The sequence below is a fragment of the Xiphophorus hellerii genome, chromosome 18, assembly GCF_003331165.1.
Source record: "Xiphophorus hellerii strain 12219 chromosome 18, Xiphophorus_hellerii-4.1, whole genome shotgun sequence".
NCBI lineage: Eukaryota > Metazoa > Chordata > Actinopteri > Cyprinodontiformes > Poeciliidae > Xiphophorus > Xiphophorus hellerii.
In genome coordinates, this window is record NC_045689.1 from 33,455,661 (window position 1) to 33,478,532 (window position 22,872).

The following is a 22,872-nucleotide window of genomic DNA, read 5'->3' on the forward strand; positions in this document are numbered from 1 at the left end:
AAAACACGGATTATTACAAAACTGTCTTGCCTTTAAACTTGTAAATTCTGCTCCTTTTGTCAAAACCGTGACTGTGATGCATTAAAGAAAAAACATTCATAGCTATGATGGAAATTTTGCAAAAGTTTTTTTATTATTATTATTTTTGTCTTAAATGATCATGCAATGTTCATACATTACACAATATTAGTCAGGTGGTGAGAGATTATTCACCATTTACCAGGGTAAAACACTCCCTCTCACTGCAGCTAGATAGACCAAACAGTATACTTTACCTTATAATTATAGTATATTGACTAACTGTTGCAGCTCTACATGTTTTTGGAATTTGATGAGCTTTAATCAGATTTATTTCAATTAGATTCTTGGATACTTAAAAACCCTTTACCCATTAAATTTAAATTTAATATCCCACAAATTAGCACATTACTCAGGGTAAAACTTACAACAAAGATAGAGAAAAGTTTTTTGGTAATAAAATTAACTATAAATCTGTGTGCTGTAGTATCTTAATTATTTCCTTTGGAAGTGAGACAGAAAGAGAAAAACAAGTTCGTGTTGACTCCTTGAAGAACTTTTCCTGGAATGAGTGTCCTTAATGTTGGAACATAAAACTGAGCTTTCATCATTTTAATTGGATTAATTTCATTAGCTCATGCCTAATTCAACAGTTTCAAAGGTGTGTGCCAGCATAAACAAGAACACATTAGCTACCACACAAGTCTATCTGACCATTTTTCTTTTAAGCGTTATGTGACCTGTAGGAGATTCTTTGAAAAGTTGTATATGAAATGCAACTGAACACAAACTGAATTATATGCAATATTTTAACAATTTCCTTTAAAACATTTCTACAGAAAAAAAAATACTTCAATCAGTGGATCAACTGTATTTGTCCAGTTTCACATTCCTTTTTACGGGGTCAGACGAGGCATGCCTTGCCCGTTCAACAACCTGTCCAATCTGCAACAGATCCAGTCAAACAGCGCAACCAAACAATGGCAAGACCAGACAGCAGAGTGTCCAGAGCGCTGTAGCTCCAAAATGGTGCAGTCAAACAGAAAATTCCTTAACTGTGGATCCAGGTAAAAATTAATTATAATCCAAATCGCAGGTAGATTACCCAGGAGCAGAGATGCAGCCTACCCAGGGATAGAGCGGATAAGCAGGTGAGAACCAGGTGGAAGCCGCACGCCTCAACAACCTTCAGCCGCAGCCAGTAATGCCAGCAGAGCAACAACGTCGCAGAAACGCAGGGGGGGGGCACAGCTGACTTTGTGGGAGGGCAGGTGTAGCACCCAAAACCAACCGCAATCCCAGCCACTGATTGAAATATGGCTCTGACGAGCTCAGATGAGCAGATCAGAAATACAAGCCACTCAGGCAGCCGACATGTAGCAGGAGAAAAAAAAAAGACACACACCTAAGCTGTGACCTGCCCAACTATAAAGGTGTCTGCCCCGCACATCAATCAGCTGTGCGCTTCTGGCCCTCACCTGGTACACAGAGTGGGGAGGATGGAACCCATCCCAACACAGTTAGGTCAATGTTGCACCTTTCTCAGAAGGCACAGGGTGCGCCCGTCAACGCGCTGGCGTTCTGCGGCTGAGTAGTGGTTCTGATCATTATCTGAAGCCGCTTGCTGGCTCTCTAATTCCATGGCCTCATCACAGCCAGCAGACCGTCCCTCGTCTGCATATTTCCCAGTCTCCCATGTCAACCTCCGCCTTCTGACAGTCAGCTTTCGCATCTGCACAACGATCCGAACTTCATGAGCGTCCTCTTTCCCAGGTCATTCAGATGAGCAGGAAGTCATGCTCATCTCGTAGCGATTCAAACTTCGTCTCATTGCCCTCAGTACAAAATTAAAACACTTCAGGATCTCAAGAAACTTATCCATGCATTTATCTTTAGTCGTATTGATATTTGCAGCAGTGTCTTAATTAAAACCAAGGAGATGCAGCACATCACCACAGTTCAAAAGTCCTCTCATCGGCCATCATAGCTTAGTGAACAGACCTAAAATGCTGTTAGTTCATAAATCTCTGAACGGTCTAGCACCTCAACCCATTAAACATCTGCTGTCGGGGGTGCTGTGGTGGCGTAGGGGATAGCGCGACCCACGTTTGGAGGCCTTGAGTCCTCGACGCGGCCATCGCGGGTTTGATTCCTGGACTCGGCGATATTTGCAGCATGTCTTCCCCCCTTTTCTTCCCCCTTTCCTGTCAGCCTACTTTCATATAAGGGACACTAGAGCCCACAAAAGACCCCCTGGAGGGGAGAACAAAAAAAACAAAACAAAAACATCTGCTGTCATATTCTGGTCCATTCGGTCTTCTGGATCTGATCTTTTGATGGGTACCTGGAAAGGATGTAATGTTTCTGTCATGATATGGGCAACTTCCTGCTACCCCTGCTGAAATGTACCACAAGCTACAAATGAAATCTTGATTTAATCACTACCTTAGAAACGTTGCATGGGCAACGCGATCTTTAAAGCTACTGTTCACCCACGCACCAAGCCTTCCTTCGTCGCACCATCTAGCGTTGCCAACTCTGCTATCCCCGCAGATCACTCCAACATCCAGTCAATGTTATTTCTCAAGTCCCTCACCTTGGTGTGGCACACCTTAACTAAATTCTGCGCAGCTCAGAAACCTTCTGACATGGCTCGGCAGGGTCCTCACCTTCACTATTCGTTCAATCAGCTCCCTTGCAATTCAATGGCGACATTCTCTATCTCCTATTTGTTTAAGAATTATTTACTTCTGGGGAATTAATATTTAGCTTAGGACTTTACTTTTGCCTTTCTTTAGGTTCTGTTCTATTTCTTTCTAAAGCTCTTTGAACTGGCTTGTTGCTGGAAATGTGCTATATAAATAAAATGTCCTTTCCTTGATGAACGATGGGTAAAAACAGCATTTAAATCCATCACCTAATACAGCTTATCTCAGCAGCTGTTGTTCACCATCCCATTCTAAAAAATTAGTTTCAGAATGCTCAAAGAGACACCGCAGTCCTGCATCTATGCCTCTTTCACACTATGCTCTAAAGTCAGTGAGGTTGGCTCTCAACGCCTATGTCCCTCTCTTGTGAAGTCTCCACGGCCCTACCTGGTCTTTAAATCCAAGATTTATGTGCTTTCCCTTTGGCCATTTCCAGGCCTCATATTTAGATCACAGGTAGCCTCGTACTGTCCCTCAAGGTTCAGTCATAACTCCCTCTTATCAACCCAGCCGCTGGTCTTGACGCTTCAGAGTTGACAGCTGGGTTGACGACTCAGCAAACTATTGCCACTATCTTGTGGCAATAGTTTTATAACATTTTATAACATGTTTCACAAATTACCTCACAAATTACCTCTGGTATCCTCCCAGACGTCTCCTCCATCACTGGTGATGGAGCGTTTCAGCCATTCAGAACTCCTTTCTGTCTAGCTCAGGGCCTCAAGGGCCGGTCTCCTGCAATGTTTAGATGTATCTCTACTTCAACACACCTGAGTCAAATAATGAGGTCATTTGGAGGACTCTGGAGAACTTGACTGCACTTAGGAGGTGATTCAGCTATTGAATTCAAGTGTGTTAGACTTAGGGCTGGGGGATATGAGGATGATATATTTTTGCTATATCACGATACACGATATATATCACGATGTTCTTTAATGAGCTCCAATGTTATTTTAAACTAGACTCCTTGCAGCATGATTTCACCCACGCAAGTTCCCGCCTCCATTTCCCTGCTGGACTTAAATGTAAGCTCATATAAAAAGGGATGCAGTGTTTTGCTATGAACTGTCTACACTAAGAAAAACAAATAGCGAGGGAGAGGGGAGTAGGTCAGTTATGCTTGACTTTAACAAACTTAACATATAGATGTGCTGTGGAATAAGGTGTGTTTTGGTTCAGCATTTTTATAATCTACTATAATATTTCCATTATGTTTTATTACTTGGAAAAAAATTTCTTTTGAACTTCCAGACATTTTTTAATAGTATTCCAAACCCTGTCTAAAGCAGTATTTCCCCCCAAAGATTCACAATATTTCCTCCAATAATCCCTTTTAGCATTTCTTATAGTTTTCCTAACTTTTGCCTGTTTCCTCTTATAATTAATTAGATTTTGAAAACAAATACTTTTCTTAAGTGTTTTAAAAACCTTATAATGCTGTTTAATTGCTGTTGAACATTCTGGTGTCCACCAAGGAACTATTTTCTTTTTTTAAATACCACTACTTCTAGGAATAAATAATTTGGTTGTATTAATAATATATTTACTAATTTCTGGATTTAATTCATTTATCAGTTTACTTGTATCTACATTTTTCATATTCACCTCACTCATCACTTTAAAACTATCCCAGTTTGCTTTCCCAAATTTCCACCTCCCCTCAATTTCTACCTGGTCTTCTTCTGTATCTATTCCTATCCTGACAAAAATTGGATAATGATCACTCCCTATTGTGCTTTCTTTAAACACTCTCCAGCTGCAACCATCAGCAAAAGATTGAGAAATTAAGGTCAAATCAATAGCCGATTCCTTACCTCTTACCAAGTCTACCCAAGTGTCTACCCCGTTATTTAATATTAATAATTCTTTTTCTTCAATTATGTCTTCTAAAATTCCTCCATTATAATCATCTTGAACTCCAAATAAAGTGCTATGTGCATTGAAGTTCCCACACCAAACTATTTTCCCTCTCCAGTGTTCTAGGATTGTTTCAAGTTTAACTTTTCTAATTGTTTGCAAGGATTGTAATAATTTATTATTTTAATATTCCCATCATTTGTCCAAATTTCTACAACAATAAGTTCTAAATCTGATATTATTTGGAGCTGAATAAATGTTATGTTTTCCTTTAAAAATATGGCACAGCCTCCTCCATTCCAATTTATCCTATCTTTACGTAAGACTGAGTAACCATGAACACTAAACTGCAATGACGGCTTGAGCCATGTTTCTTGAATGCATATTATATCTGGCTTTCTATTTAGATTATTAACAAAGCCTTTAAATTCCTGACCACTTGCTATTAGACAGTGAGCGTTCTATTGTAATATTAGAATTATGTAATGATTTGAGAAGCCTCAGCTTCAAATGATCCTTCCCCATGTCTAAGTTCATCAAGAATTTTTTCCCCAAGATAAATCTTTTAAAAAACATTAAAAAAACTTTGTAGCTGCCTTTACTATGATATTTATTTTTTTAGTTTTAGTTCTTGCTTGTTCTGAGCAATTTATGATATATGCAAGAAAAGGAATCAATTTTTCTAATGTAATATTACATTGATTATTGTCTGCCACTCTTTTCCCTTCATAATTTGTTTTTGGATCATTATCATTATTTTTACTTCTTTCACTGCTTCAGCAAAAGTAATTCTCTTATCAGTTTTAACTTTTTGAATTTCATCTGCCTCTTTTCTTACCATTCACTGTGCATATGCTGCAGCATGACTTCCTCCACAGTTACATTTAACAAGATTATTTCCAGGCTGTAGGATGATGGGGCTCTTTAATATAAATCTTTCGAACTTTCTTCATCCTGAAAGTCTTCTGTCTGCAAAGTTTGCTCTGCCCTGAAAAAATAAGACAACAAAAACTCTATATATACCTCTAATAAAAGTCCATACAAGAACATTCAAATCTTCTCATCATCTTAAAATATCACTCCTCTAGCTTTAACCAGTGAAAAAATGGATTCAATTTGCTGGCATTTGACACTGAGTAGAGATGAGATTGAATGACTCATTTCTGCTGTGAAATCACTGTTTATTATTATCAAATGACCTTTTACCTTTTCATCTTTCTGTAAAACCTCAAGGCTATTAATTTGCTTTAATTACACTAGTAGAGCCACAGGAGAGCTGGTTTGTGAGGTTTTACTGCAGGACTATTGTGCATTTACAGTGCTGTGGAAAAGTATTAGCCCCAAAACAGGTTTCTTCTGTGGCTGCTTTTTCATACATTTAAACCTTTGAGATCATCAAATTAATTCTTATGTAACGCAAAGTTACCCTAAGCAAATACGCAAATCCAGTTTCTGCATCTATGAAGGGAAAAGGATGATCCAAACCTGCTTGTTCTAACTAGATGATAATTTTTTTCATTCTACCATAATGGACAGGTTTCCAGCATGAACATGCTGTTAAGGTCATGTCACAGCATGTACATAGGATTTAGATCTGAACTTTGACTAGGCCACTCTAAAGCCATCTGGGTTTTTCAGCCATGATTTGAAGAATGGGGTGCTTCAAATCATTTTCTTGGTGTTTAACCTTAACACATTTGTGGTCAAGGTTCCAAAATGATGGCCGATATTTTCCTTCCCAGTTTTCTGGTAGAAAACCAAATTCATGGTTCCATCAAGTATGGCATGTCGTCCAGGTTCTGACTGTCCACCGGTCACAAACATTGGTTACTGCTCCCAACTAGACCCGACATCAGAATGTTAAACTGGAGGTCTGCTATCTGTTAGATTACATAAAATACACCTAGAGATCTTTGGGATCATCAGAGTCATTTTCTCAAATGTGAGACTGACTTGTGTGTTTTCTTTGAAGAAAAAGACAGGAGTGGGAACTATTTCCCAGTGTGCTTAGCAACATGTTTTTGGATTCTGTGTTACACCGTGAGTGAAATGGAAGATTGTTACATTGATCTGACTCGCATGTGTTATTAAAGCAAATGTTCATTTTAATGCAACTGACAGCTTGCAAAGCTTGAGGATAATGTCCTGATCACTCTAAATGTTTTGAGTAGAATTTATTGTGATGTTTAATAAACTTTATTACCACATCAGAAATTTAGTTCATGCAATTTGAAACAAAAATTTAAATTAAGTAAAACAAGTAGTTATTTTAACTTAATAAAATGATTAATTTATTTTATCACTTAATAAAATAAGTATTAGGTAATACTTATTGGAGTATTTAGTACTGTCATCTGTACTTAATTCAAGCACACGTTCTCAACTAGTTAAACAGAATGTGTGCTCTTTAACTAGGTGAGAGAAGTTTTTCCTTGCATATTATGACATACAGTAATTATGTGGTTTAAATTGCAGCATTACGTTAAAACTCACAATTAAAGATTAATGAGCAATCAGAACTTAAAAAACAATGCAAGCAAAACAAAACAAGCACTTGTTTCTTCTTAAATCAACTTCATGAACCTTAATTTCTGAGTTCTAAGACACAAAAGCAGAGTTAGTTGAACACATATCCATTACTACCATAATAACATTATGACCACAACATTTACTGGAATATTAAATTTATTTTTGGGAAAAACCCAAAAATGCACAATTGTTAATTGTATCATAAATCATAACTTTTAAATGTATACAAACATATGTATTTAATTCTGGGCACTATTGGGGATAAACAGAGGACATTTATCTTGGAACTGTGCATTTGGTGGATTAAAACTCTTTAAACAGAACTCAGCTGTAGGCTCACATCCTGAGAGGTAAGAGAGCCGGTGTCAGGATGACACACTGAAATATTAGTTTTAAAATTGACTCTGACATTTTAAATTCTAACACCAACGTCTGTCCAGGTCAGTTTATGGGGCACCTGTACCGCTTTGATGATGAAGAACAAGTTAATTAGTCTATTCTGGAGACAGATACATGAAATACCAAAAATGTTTGGATATTAAACTCTATTTAACTGTAGTATTATATTTTCTGAGTTACTGTTTATTTTACGGGATCCTGGGTGTACAAACTGGCTGAAAAATCCAATATCAGTTTTCTTATAGTTGTGTTACTCTGGTTTCTAGTTCATCTCTTGTTTCACTAAGAAACATAAACTTGAATCTTTTTGAAATAAGCAATGTACTGAAGTGTTTCAGCAGAATAACGCGGTTCGTTGTAAACTCTTACCTTGATATAGAGTAGAAACATAATTCCCCACAGGGGGTTGATGTAAATATCCATACAGGTCAACCTGTGTCCAGTTTGAGTGAAAGCTTAAGAAATAAAGCAGGGGCAGCGCGAAAGGCAACATGCAGAGGCGCCAGATATGTGATTGGTCCGCTCTTTCGGCTTTAAATGCATAAACTATAGACCTATCTTTTAGAAATAAATCTGCTCCGCAAGTGAAACTCTCAGAACAGAGATGCAATCTGGCTTTAAGATTTTAAAAAAAAAGAATTTTTTTTTCCCCCCAATTAATTTTTCTAAAAATAAAAGTAAGAAATGCTTAGCCTGGCTGGGGGCCTAGTAAAGCACGGTGGGCCACCAGGCTTATAATACACTGGGGGAAACTCTGCCCAGTGTTTGAATATTTTCACTTGAGTTGTTATTACGCCTTTATAACATTTGATGATACTAAATGCTTGGTTTTGTTATGAGCATGATGTGCACTGCATGCTAACACTATTATTTTGTATAGATCAGGCTGGAGAACTGAAGCACATGTTACGTGCTAATAACATCTCCCGATAGTCAGGTTAAATAAACAAAGACCGCCTCCAAACTCAGACTTGATGTCTTGTGGTTTGTCTGATCACCACATAACGCACACAATGCAGAAGTCCACTGGTCACACTCATCAGTTACTGCTCCCAACTAGACCAGGAACCCTGCCAAGGCCTTTCATTGTCCGCTTCCTGAGGTTCCAGCAGAAGGAGCGGGTCAGAAGGCAGACGACAGAGTTGGGGGATGTTCATTGGCAGAGCCACATGATAAGTTTCTACCAAGATTTTTCAAGGGCTACGCAGGAATGGTGACACTCGTTTCTGGAGTGGCTGCTTCACTTGACTGGGATCCTGTTTGACATTGGTTGTCCTCCTGTACTCTCATTTACAACAGATCCCTAGATGCAAAAATGCATCAAGAAACTCTGACTGCTTCACATTAAGTACTGGCGTGGGTGAGAGAAGGTGATTTTATGTTTATTGTCCATCTCCCCTTTTTGACAAACAATTAGCTGGATGTTCGTGGGATTTCTCACACTGAGTGGCATGGATTTTGCCATTTTATGTCACAGTTCATGTCCAAAACTATCATTTTGAATGTGTTTTTACTGATATTAGATGTGTACATTGTCTTATAGTTCTAACTGCTGAAGGTATTTAATTGGGTTGTAGTTCAGATGTCTAAATATTCAAAAATATGGCTATGTTGGGTTTTGGTTTAAGTCGTTTTACAGTTGGTGGTGCCGTTGCTGCACCTGGGCTGCTGCAGGCCTTCAGTTTCTTGAGTTACTTATCCAGATGTGAATTTTTCAGGAAGGTTTGACAGTTCTTCACCTCTTCACCTTCCTTTGTTCCCTTTGTTTTTGGATGTTTTTTTCTGTTCAGTTTTTTTTCCTAGGTTCGGGTATTTTTTTTTATTATTCTTATTTTAATGGATCCAATCGTCTCCCTTTTTACTACTGGGTTAACTCATTTTTTATTTTATCATATTTTTCAAAACTTGACGGTTCTTAATCTGATCTCAACCAATGCCGGGGGCCTTAACATGCCTCGCAGAAGAACCCTGTATTAGAGTTTCTCCGCGAGAGAGACATGGATTTTGCTATGATTCAGGAATTACATTTAGTGCCCAAAGATGCAGGTCGATTAACCAATAAAATTTATCACTCTATTGCAACTTCTTCTGCAGCAACAAAAATGTAAAGAGGTAATGTTTTTTTGTAAACGCAAACTAAAATTTTATTTTATTGGCTTTTGGGCAAATGATGTTGGCCGAATAGCTATTGCCAAGATTCGCATGGATGGAAAAAATGTAGCATTCATTTCTGTTTATGCCCCAAACACTTATGATGTTGACTTTTATGATATGTTAACTAAATCTATGTTTGATCTTGTAGGTTTTCATTTGGTGCAAGGTGCAGATTTCAATGCAGTTTGGGACAGCTGTATGGACAGAAAAGATGGCGGTGAGAGTAGGGACCAACGTGTTTCTTCTGAGGCGCTCCGACAATGGGCTCCAGATACAGGCACGGTTGACATTTGGCACATAGGCCTGTCACGATAGCAAATTTTGCTGAACGATTAATTGTCTCAAAAATTATTGCGATAAACGATAATATTGTTTGAAGACCTTTTTACACTGATTTAATGGAAATGATGTAATAATGCATGCGATTTCCTGCCAAAGATAGATACACTTTATTTTCAATAGAACACTTAAAACTGGAACTGATTAACAAAATAAACAAAACAACCAAAAACAAAAATAAAATGGATTCTCAGTCTCCATTAACAAAAAACGCACTTGAAAAAAAAACTAAACAACATAAAGCCAAAGTGGAAATAAATACTGCATTCAACCAAAAGAGTGCAGATTATGAAGTCTGTATATTATGTTGCCCATCAGTAATAATTAGATTTAAATAGAGAAGATGGGCACATCCGACTACCTGATGCAATAATTCACACTACATAATTTTTTGCTCCCATTTTTCCCCTAACGACAATCTTAGAACGTTGGTCTTTCTAAGATTGTGTGGTGTGTTACGGTAGATCGTCGTTGCCGCTCCGATCTAAATCAGGGGTTTTCCCCGACTGGGAGCGTTAAGGCAGCCTGTTGAATGTGACAGGTTTTCTGAGGGGAAATTACAGAAGGGAATCCCAAACAGCTGACACGGCGCAACCCGAAGTCCAGCGGACATTGGAGATGATATGTGGAAACAACATTAATGTTTATTCAGCATGCAAAGAATATAGAAATGACAAGAGGAGGGGTTGGAGCGAAATTGCTACCACAGTTGATAAACCCGGTAACTTTTCAGCTGTTCTTCATTAACGTGACGTAAATAGGTTATAATGATTTTCATTCAGTCAGAACTGACACTAGCCACATGCATTGCAGGTAGGTTGTTGTAAAGCATTGATTAATGCCTGATTTTAAAATTAGTTCACTGAACTTGTAGCCATAATTTTATGCCCATTGTTGGACACCACACGGCAGGAACGAACCCGATCGAACCGTTATACCTAGGATTTCTGTCGGCTAATGTGTGGCCTCAGGTTTTGAAAATGGGCCGACAATCGGCCAACAGCTCTAAGATCGTGTAGTGTGCGCTGGGCTTTACACTAAGGAAATGAGGAAGGGAGGGTCAGTGGAGAGCATCGGAGTTGAGCCTTTTTTTCATTCGGTGTCATCAACAGAAAGAGAAAAAGGCCGGAAGAGGCGATAATGCCGATAATTAAAATAAAGTCGATATAGTTTTCATTTATGGTACGATTAATTGATTTATCGTTTATCGTGACAGGCCTAATGGCACATGGTCAACCCATAGTTAAAAGACTTCTCATTCTACTCAGGAAGGCATAAAACCTTTTCTCAGCTTGATTTTATCTTTACCTCCAAAGATTTATTTCAAAATGTTCAAAACGCATATTGCGTCCTGGTTGCCTGGTCTGATCACAGACCAATTCGCTGATCAGTCACTATTTGCTCGTCTTCTCCTAAAGCCCCTAGGTGGCGCGTTAACTCATATTTACTGAGAGAAGAAAAATTTAAAGCTCAGTTTGAAAGCAATTTCAGTGAGTTTTTGGACCTTAACGTTGGCTCTATCTTTGCATAAGGCAAACTTTACGGATAAGTTTGCCTTATGCATAAAACAAGGCAAACTTATTATTTTAACTCCGCTAAGCCTAGCCATCTCCTAGCTATGAAGCTTCGGTCAGGCACTTTGCTGATATTTTCTGCGTTAGGGACAAAGATGACACAATTCAATCTGGTCCAAAATTAGTGAATGCTACCTTTGCTTCCTTCTATCAGGAATTATACAAGTCAGAAAGCATGGTTAGCAAACATGCCTACAATGAATTTTTAAACAATATTAAACTCCCACGTTTTAGTAATGACATTTCTTTAACACTGGATGGTCAGATTAAACAGCAAGAGTGTGAGGCAGCCGTCAAGGACATGCGTAAAGGTAAATCACCAGGACCAGACGGTATTCCACACGGGTTTTCTCTCTCCTTATGGCCTCTGGTCAGCCCGTTACTGTTAGACATGATTCAATACTCCAGAGAGGGCTCTTTCTCCAGGAATGTTAATAAGTGAACTTTTAAATGCAGATTTAAAAATATATGCAAAGTTGCTAGCTCAGCGGCTAGAGGGCCATATGACTAAGTTGGTTCATAGTGACCAGACAGGGTTCATAAAGTCCAGGCTGGCTACAGATAATGTCAGAAGTTTATTACATGTTATAGGTGACCCTCAAAAGCTAAACTGCCCAGCAGCCATACTTTCATTACATGCAATGACATTACATGCAATGCCGTTGATCACCTTGCATGGCCCTTCTAGTGGTCTGTCCTAGAATCTATGGGTTTTGGCACGTCATTCATCAATATGATTAAAGTACTGTATAAAAACTCAACAGCCGTGGTGCTAATAGGCAAAACTATTTGCCTATTATTTTGCTATTTCGAGAGGTTCAAGACAAGACTGCCCTCTCAAACCACTGTTATTTGCCCTTTCACTTGAACCACTTGCACAGGCAATTCGCAGCCCGCCCACAATCTCTCCAATCTCCACACACACTGTAAGGATACAGCTCAAGATTTAAGCTTCGTACCATCAGTTAAACGAACTCTTTATTGCCGTTAAGAAGAGGTGGAATTGATATTGAGAGGTGGTCCAGATGACCAAACTCACTTCGTAGTATAATAGCCATAATTAAAATGAATATTTTGCCCAGCCAACTTTATTAGCTCAATGCTTCCCCTTCCACCACCCCCTCGGTATTGGTGTGATTTACAATCAGCAATAACAAAGTTTGTTATGCGAGATAAACGTCCTCGCATTAAGCTCACCACAATGCAATGAGAAAGACAGGCAGGTGGACTGTCACTTCCCAACTTCAGATTCTATAAGTGGGCTTTTCCTCAGAGGCCTGTTTTATCCTGGTTTCATCCTGGTGCAGGTCTCATGGCAAGCTAAGGAGGAGCGATTGTTGGCTTCATATTCCTTCACTAGCATTTTGCATTCCAACATATCAATACATCATTGCCATTCGAGATATGGTCCTATAATTTTGTATTTGCAATTTATTTGGAGAAATGCAAAGAAAGTAGCTGGTTGTTCTTCTGGAGTTGCCTGCATTTTCCAATATTTAATAGCTGTTGATTGGTGGTCGCTCTATTCACTTTCCCATCTGTGAAAATAAAAATATTCACAGGCTCGGTAACATTTAGATGTACCCTCTGTTCTTCCAGAGACACAGGTAGTTTATTTCATATGTTCTGGGAGTGCGCACCAGTGGCCAAATTTTGGAACATGGTTACCTTTAATTTATCTAAGATGTTCAGGATCCGATTGCTTTGCTCAGCTACTATACTCATTCTGTACAATTTATCAAAACCAGAGCTGACACTGGTTGGCACTGTTGGCAGGACTCACAGCTGCAAAAAAAACCTAGTAGCAACACATAGGAAGCCTCTCTTTACAAGAATGGATTTTGACATATTTGAACATTGCTTATCTAGGACTGACCATAGACTGTCGAGCTAACGGAGCCAAATAATCCACCATCAAGGCATGGAGCTTGCTTCTAGCGACTCTTCGTGAATTTCAGATGTAAGATGTGAAAGGGCTGTGAAGCTATTGGATCGATCCAGGGGCTTTATCAGGGGGTTATAATTTTTTTTTAAATTTAATTAATTTATTCATTTATTTATTTGTTATTTTTATCCCTTTTCTATGTGATTTGTGTTTTTTCTACTTTCTGTACAGATATACAGTATATATACAGTATATATTCTTATTCACCACTTAGTGCTTCTGTAAAGTACATTTGAGTATCTGTACTAAAATGTAACGGATAATAAAAATTTGATCACAAAAAAAAGTCTGAGCAAATACAGTAGAGAAATGTTTGCGCCATTGCAGCTGTTGTTTGCAGTTGGATCAGATCTGAGACCAGTCTGTCTTTCAGTGACATGCAAACCTCATTACTCAGAGACGACATCCTGAGGGACTGTTTCCAAATTAAACCTATGTGTAACTCTTTAAATACATCCATTACTCAACATGGAACTGACACAACCAAAAAGAAAAGGAAAACATTCAGATGATCGAACCCCTGCCTTAAAAAGATATTGACACCACGCAGGATCACTCAGAGTTTGGTATTCTGTAGTATGGTGGGTCATGAGTTTATCAAATTCAGACTGCAATAATAGGTATTCTTTATAAATATACAGGGAACCGAAGGTTGCATACATACTATCAAGCTGTGAGATTTGCTGCCTAAATTTAAGCAATTTCACATTCCTTAATTTTTTCTCATAATGAACATAGGAGATTATTTCTCCCTTGACAAAAGCTTTGAGTTATTCCCAGAGAAGAGCAGCAGAGATCCCTGGGGTTCTATTAATTGCCAGGAAAAAATCTATCTGTTTTGAAATATACATAATGTTTTGTTCAGATAGATATGTCATTCTCACTGCATGATCAACTTGCACCTCTAAAAGCATGACTATAGGTTATATTCCACATTGAGCTTACACAAGAAGAGCAAGCACTGTGACTTTTAAACTTGACTGAAGCATCTCTGCTGCATCTCTGAAGGGGGCCACGGTGCATAGGCACCAGCGTGTGATTGGTGCGCTCCCCCGGCTTTGTGCTCTGTTGAACCCATCAACTATTCAATCCATCAACTGTAAATATGTCTATTAAGAGAAGCTCCTAAACGACAACAGGCATACTGTATGCTATTTGCTCCAAATTGAAATATATTAAGAGTAGATTGCACTATATTCTAAGGCTGTAGAACAACAAGGTAACTGCAACAAAATTAATGCAAGGTAATTCATATGGGCCCCGTTGGTGCCAGAGTATAAATATAAGCATTTATTGGACATTCCAGGAGAATAATAACTTGAGCTCAATACACTTCTGCTGTATAACAATCACCTGGCTAATGTTATCCATATGCTACTGCAAGCTCCACCATCTGGTCAAGAGAGAGTCCCTACATACAAACACACTCACACTCATGCGTACACGCACTTGTTGAACTCCTCTGCAGATGACTTGGCACTGCTTCTCTCCATCAAGGACATGGCTTGATGTCACTGAGACTGTGCCATTGCATCAATGGAAACTTAGTAATGACAGAGGATCTAATGGAAACTGATGTCAGAGACAGACCAGGGTTAGTGTGTGTATGTGTGCGAACCAGGTTCTTATATCCTTGTGGGGACCTATTTCTGTCTACAATGTGGAGTTGTGGGGACCACTGCTCCTTTTGGGGGCGTTTTCTTGGGTTAGGTGTGAGGTTTAGGGCAAAGGTATGAATTGACTTTTGGCTAAGGATAGGGTTGGGTATATGATGGTTAGAGTAAGGGTTAGGCTGTAGAAAAAGTCAATGTAAAGTCCCCACAAGATACAAAAACACGACTGTGTGTGTGTGCATATGTTTGTAATACCTTGTGGGGACCATTTTCCTGACACATACTACATTGTGGGGATCCTCTGCTTCTTGTGGGGACCAGGCTTCAGTCCCCACAAGGGGAAATGCTGTTTTTTGGTCAGGAGTCAGATTTAGGACTAAGATGTGAATTGAGTTTTGGTTAGGGTTAATGTATGGTATGTAATGGGTAGGGTTAGGGTAAGGGTAAAGGTAAGGTTTAGGCTGTAGAAATGAATGGAAGTCAAAGGAAAGTCCACACAAAGATAGCCACGCAAACATGTGTGTGTTAGAGAGAGAAAAAGAGAGAGAGAGAGACCACAGTCAAATATACGCAGGTGTGTACTTACTGCACAGAGCGATGATGTGGCTGCTGTCTTCATGCACAAATTTCTTAGTTACAGCCTCTTCCATTATCTGTTTCACCTGCACAAAGAAACACAGAGCTGGTCACCTCAGAACAGGTAGGAAGTATTGCTTACTATTAGAAACATTAACCATTTTCAGGATCAAGATAATCTGAATATGTTTCCATCAGGCAAAAAGTGACCAAAGCAGAAGGTGATGAAAGAAGTAAATGCTTGAAAGTTCATACATCCAGCCCTTTGTAGTTTAAAGACACTAATAAATTAGTTTGATACAGGCTGAAAGGTCTTAGAATGTATGACATGTTAAACTGTCATTAGTTATTTACAATATTAGTTGTAAATTAGTTATTTACAATAATTGCAGTTTATGAGTTAACATCTGAAAGAACTATTTTAATGGAAAAAACCCAAAGTAGACATCTAAATAACCTTCTCAGTATTAGTGTTTCTGTGCTGTCAGCACTTTCTTGTTAGGAAACCATCTCAAAAGACTTCATTCTCCATCTAAAGAAACCACAGCTAACTATCTGGATTATGTATATCCATAAGTGGTATGATGCTTGACACAGTATTTAACAAGCTTCTGTTTTTGTTGTTAGAGGCTACACAGAATGTTGCACCAGCATGACCTCTGAGAATCTACAAATATGTTTGTAACTAGCGATCACCAGAAGGTGAAAGCAAGGAATTCTGTGTCCTTGTAAAATGCAGAATAAAGATGGCCTGTACTTGTACAGCACTTTATCAAGTCCAAGGGACCCCAAAGTGCTTCACACTACATTCAGTCATTTACCCATTCACACACCCTGATGGTGGCAACTACTGGATTGAAGTTCAATTCTCTCTCAGAAGTTGTCAAACTTTGTAAAACAGAATTGTATTCGCTCAGGAAAGAAAATCTAAATTGTGATGTGGTGGTGCACTGTGTTAAAGAAACTGCACAACTGGATATTTCCTCATAAACATAATTTTTAAAATTTTACAAACTGCAGACATCATTTTCAAACAGTGGAGAACAATGAGAACCGAGGAGCTTAAATATACTGAGGAAAGGTGGAAACATCGAAGGAACCAGTCAAGTGACAGGTGAGTGGATCCGACTGGGAAAAGAAGCAGGTAGGGGCAAATGAGGAAATGGCTAAGAACTGAGAAGGGGAGCAGAAAAGCAGTCTGAGGAAACCTGAACCTAGTACAAACGACAAACAGAGAGAAATAACAATCTAATGAAACAAATCAATAAGAATAAATGAACTAATCTAATTCTTGTGTTGTTAGCAAGAACAAGAAAAACAAAAATAAAGAAGTGACAGAAAATAAGTGAAACTAAAAGTGTAATCACCAAAGGATAAAACATGTAGGTACAGTACATTTGTAGATTCTCCTGAGTAGCTGATCACTGATCAATCAGTCAAGCATTTCCATTGGCTCTAATGGTCCAGGCTCTGGTCTACTTGGCTTGCTTTGCGAGTGTTTCCACCGGCCTTTTCCTGAGGCTGTCCCTGCTTCGGAGTAGGGCCAGCTGGGCTGGTGTTCTGACTATCAGATTATTTATGGGTAGTACAGATAAACAGAACACCGGCTCGGCTCTACTTCAGAGTGAATGCATTTCCACAGAACAACAGGTGTTCTGTTTATCTGTGTTATCCATGAATCCATCCTACCTTGTGGTAATGCGCATGCGCACATTGATGCTATGTCACATACTGCTTACTCAGCAGATTTCTTATAAATACATCCTTCCTTTTGTTTTGTTTCATGTGTTTTATTTCATCAAAGGTTAAGGTAAGTTTTATTTAATTTATTTTATACCTGGCATTCATTAAGCTACTGTATTACTTCATGTTTTTAGTTTACATGACAGGCAGCTTGCAAATATATTTATAAATGGCTTTAGTTTGCCGTCTGTAATGTCGTTACTACTGTAAACAAGTCATTGTTTTACGGTTAATCAAGACAAAATGCATTGTTTTGTGAGCTATTTTGTCCCCATACTTTAAAATATTTTAGTTTAATTATACTCTTCTTTTTTTTTATTAAACCGTGCTAAATAGAGCATGTTGGTAGCGATACTATGTGAGATTGAAGCTGTGTAACAACAGTGTAATATTAGTGTATACTAAGCATATCCTATCAAGTGCACAGTGACCTGCGCAGTTTGGTGGACACATTGTGGCTGTGCTGCATCTGATAAAGTCTTACAACGTCTTAATGCACAAAAAAGACTTCTGGTGATCTATAGTTGTGTTTAATTTAATTCCAATAAAATCTTGTTTCTCCTATCTGATACGGTTTTATTCTTACAAACACCTCTGTATTTAAAATAGGTAGAATATTCTACTAAAAGGATTAGTGGATACATCTATAGCATTTCATTTTAATCAGGTAGGATATTCAGATGAAGGAAGTGATCTTCCTTTGGTTTCGTCATGTATATAAATTGTTCTAATTCTATGCTAAGAATAACTCTTCAGCTTCCACTTCAGTCTCAGCACTCAAATAATGTTATAAGATGATATTTAACATGATCATAACCCGCTATAGTTTTCTGTTTGTAAACATGATGGTAGCAGTTTTGGACACATAGCACTGACGGATAGACTTAGCTATCTATTCGTGCTACAGTAGGAAAATCTGAAGAGGTAGAACTGATAGTCAGAACACCGGGCTAAAGTAGAGCCAGCGAAAAAGGGGCATAAGTGGTTGATGTTAGGATCCTGAGTTATCACTTTCTTTGCTTAGATCAGGCTTATTTCTGCTTTATTCTAGTTCAGTTCTTCTTAGTGATTCTAATTTATTTCTTACCTCTAGTTATTCCTTGTTACTCTAGTTTATTTATGTTTATTAGGTCTAGTTATTCTTTAGTATCAGATTCAGTCGCCGCCTGTGCTACTTTCTCCCTCTCTCATCAGCCTTTCTGCTCTCTCTCCTCACACCTGCAATTAGTTAGCCAATCAGCTCATGACCATTGTTCCACATTCACTCTCCCAGGATATAAACACTTCTGCTGTGGTCACTCTTTGCTGATTCCTCCTGTTATCTCCCTTTTAACACCTGTCTACTTCCCCATTAAAACTTTGCTTGCTTTCTGTTTCTGTTTTTGTTCTGCTCTGGCTTCCTATGTTTCCCATGTTTTCTTAAGTTTGATTTTTCATAATTTTTTCATTAAATAATAAAATGCACTTGCCATCTCTGCCTCTCTGCATTTGGGTCCACCATCAAAATCTACAACATGACAGTTAAATACCATCAGCAGCCAATTTTCTGATGCATCTCTACTTTGCATTTTCTAGTAATTCTGTTCTAATTTTACAAGATCTCAAATCTTACTGACAGTGTCGTGGCAGTACCACCTTGGAAAATCCCTGTGATCTTTGGTACCTCACTGTGGAATGTAATGATGAAGTAATTGAGCATCACAGTGTCTAAAGTCTGATAAGTCTCTAAACACAAAAACAAGATTTCTGTATCTCAGCTATTCATCAAATTTGTTCTCAAATGAAGACCGTCAAATTGCAATGCCCTTGTCTCTTCTTAGAGATATGATGTACAGTGAATATGTGGGTACCTTAATGGAGATGCATTAGAAAATATTTGATTCTGAAGCAAGAACTGCCATCAGAATCAGTTCTTCTTTTGTAAGTTTCTCAAAGATATTTCCAAGAATACAGTGCTGTTAAGAGTGTCAAGCACCTGATTATAAATATGGAAATAGGAGACTGTTGCAGTCTCCAATTTCCATAGGAAACTGCAATTAGCAAACACCTGGTGGAACTGCACATTTGCTAAGGTCATTATAAGAGCTACTTCTCAGTGAAATACTGGTAAATTGTTGTTAAAGGGTTAACAGAGGTGTATGTCATGTCAGAGCAGGTGTTTTTAAAGAGACGGATGCGTTAAATTACTAAGTCAAATTTCTTTTGAGTCATAGTTGATATGTATAGCATTTTTATGACAACTGAAGGGAACATAGTTAATCAAGTTTAATCAAGTCTCTTTATTTCAGGCGTGCCGTGGTGGCGGAGGGGTTAGCGCGACCCACATTCAGGCAAAACATAGCCTCGACGCGGCTGTCGCGGGTTCGACTCCCGGACCCGACGACATTTATCGCATGTCTTCCCCCTCTCCTTCCCCCTTTCCTGTCAGCCTACTTTGAAAAAAGGGACACTAGAGCCCACAAAAAGAGACCCCTTGCGGGGTGATTAAAAAAAAAAGTCTCTTTATTTCAGTAACAAAGTATTTCAAAGTGCTTTACATCATAAAAACACAAAAATTGAGATACCAGTAACAAACATTACATTTTGTAGAGTGCAATCATCGAAATCATAAGTACACATCAAATATGGTGGTCATTGTTTCATTTAAGATGTTTCAAAAGCAACTCTAAACCGGTGGGTTTTTAGTCTAGATTTTAGTCCAGAGCAGTGTTTCGGCTGTTTTGCAGTTTTCTGGAAGTTTATTTATTTATTTATTTTAGATTCATGCATTTTTCATTAAATGGTTCCAATCAGTGTCTGATTAAATAAAATTGAAAAGAATACTACTGACAAAAGAGACTTAGAGCATGGAGACAAAAAGCCTGGTGAGTACTATTGTGTCTAATGTTGACAGACTGGTCACGTCCCTTTTGAACTGGTTTTGCTCTGTTGAATGGTTGTATGTTATCTAATAGGAAACAGGAGGTAGAAAAAGATTGCTTACCCAAAGTCTTTGTTCCACAACAATCAACATATCTTGAACTTTTTGAATCAGATTAAAAGGTTTTTGCTGTCACTCCAAACTATAAAGTATGTTAGGAAATAAATGATTTTATGTGAACAATCTTTACAAATATATTTCACTTTATATGTTTGCAAATAGGGTAAAAATTAAGACATTTGCAGCTTTTTGAAAGGCAACATTTCAACATATATTTTTGGTACATCTTAATATATTTTATTTTATATTTTAATGGTCAATATTTCCCAGTGTTTGAAGAAATTATTAGTTTTTTGAAAACTGATGTTAAAATTGTGTGATTGGAAGGTCAGAATGTAGCACTGGAATGAACTGAGGAAAACTTTGTGGATACAACAAGACTATTTTGTGGATTACTATGTAAAACATGAACTAGCAGTCTATCAGACTGGTTTAAATAATGTGTTTGGAGCTTGGGCAACAAGTTTGAAATTCTGCTGCAGCTGTCTTGCAAATAGAAAATAAAGAAATAGAATATTAATTAAACTTTAGGTGTTTTTGAAATCAATAAGGATGGTTAAATTCAGCCTCCTGGGGTGATTTAAATTATTTTTAAAGAAATTTCCATAATTGATTGAAAATGACAAATCCAGCGACAAGAACCAAGACGGCCATCTCACAACTGCTGGTCATGAGTGTCCCCTACCTCCAACATGCAATCTGCAGAATCAAACGCATCCCCACGCTTCCATCCAGCCTCCAAACCTTGAGGCCTGCCATCATCCTTCATACCAGTTCTAATAACTTGTCCTCTAATAAATGTTGAGAATAGAAAAACTGTTTTAAGCTCATTCAACATTCAAAATGTACATCGGCGTTTAAACTGAAACTCCTTGGATGAACTCCTAGGATTAAGTATCATGGTGCATCCATGTAGTGTTATACAGTGTTAGAGACCCAGGACAAATAAAGTAAATGACGCCATCATACAGTAAATATACCTGAAAGCTAAACTGCCTGAGTTGTCATGCAGCTGAGTTGGAAGGCTTCCACACGCACACCAAACCTGTCCCAATACTTGGACTCTATAAAGTGTGGACTCAGTTGAAGTACACATAAGGGTTTGAGTGTGCAGGTTGCAAGCGTGCAAAATTTTGAGAATTAGGGCAGTAAGGCCCTGTGTGGCAACTTGGGACATCCAAAATGGCAGAACTTGTCACTGTTTAGACATTTATGCTGCTAAAAAAGTACAACTACAACAGAAAAAATTATTTTAAATGCACAGTAAAGATATGGGGACCAGCCCCCCCTCAGCACCCCACAAGGATTAGCATGTTTAGATCATGGATAGATGGATGTATGATCTGTAGCTTTTAAAGTAGTTTGTCTCCTTTATGTCCATACTTAAACCATACTTTATAGTTAATGACAGCATCATCTGATACTATGATATTGCTGACTGTTGTTCTACTTCTAACATATACAGGTAAAGAAGTCACCCAGAAATGTTTTGTCAACCCAGCCATCCGGTCCCAATCATCATCACACTACTTCTTACATAATGAGTCCACAATGTCCTAAAATTGTAAGTCGTATTTTTTCTTAGCCTCTTTTCTGTACTCTTTAAAATACAAGTACTTTCTCTGTTTAATTGCTCTATTGTTTTATTCTTTTTGTAGGTTTCTGTAAAGTGCAGTGAATGGGATGTTCTGTTGTTGATCCTCACTGTTCTCAGGAAGGAGAAATGTCAGTTTGTCTGGAGTAATACTGGAATACTGGTACATTGAATTAAAACAATACTCTGTCCTTGGTGAAATATTTTTCACATTTCCTCTAAAGTGTACCTATTGTTTTACTGTGCTAATTTTCATAAGCATGTTGTCTGTAAACATTTAATATAGGCTACTGGCAATTTGTACAATTCCCTGGTGGTGATGTGTATTGGCAAAATGTGAATATCTTGAATAGACAAAGTAATTTTTTCACCAGGAAATTTTTTTTGTAATTGATCCTTCTGTGTACTGGTAGCATGATATGTTTGCATTACTGTAATGTGTATGAAGCATGTAATGTACAAAGTGGAAAAGCAGAATAATAAAAGACATTGATCTAGCCAAAAAGTATACTTCATTAGCAATTATAATAAACCAAATGTTTAATTAGAGTATACTTTGATCACAGTACTAATATATCAAATATATAATGTTTACATATTTCAAAGACATTCTAAATATATTTTAAATTTAACTTGTTCACAAAAATGATAAACGTACAATATACTAATAAAACACGCTTATATGACATAAAAAGCTGTACACTTTTAGTATAAGTATACATTATGAGTGTATAATGTGTACTTGTAGTTGTTCCAAAAAAGCATGTGATAGTACACTTAGTACACTTCATATTGTGATTTTCTATGATTTAATTAGAATTAAAATACTTTAAGCACAAAATT

At 37.9% G+C, this 22,872-nt stretch overlaps 1 protein-coding gene across 9 annotated transcripts in view; it reads right to left on the reverse strand.

Annotated features, from left to right (window-relative positions):
* sgsm2 (small G protein signaling modulator 2) overlaps positions 1 to 22,872 on the reverse strand; it is a 106,805-nt gene that overhangs the window by 71,431 nt on the left and 12,502 nt on the right. For all 9 annotated transcript variants that reach the window (XM_032545896.1, XM_032545897.1, XM_032545895.1 and 6 more), the window contains exon 2: positions 15,723 to 15,798. In XM_032545896.1, the coding sequence (XP_032401787.1) occupies positions 15,723 to 15,798 (76 nt within the window). The remainder of the gene's footprint in view (positions 1 to 15,722; positions 15,799 to 22,872) is intronic.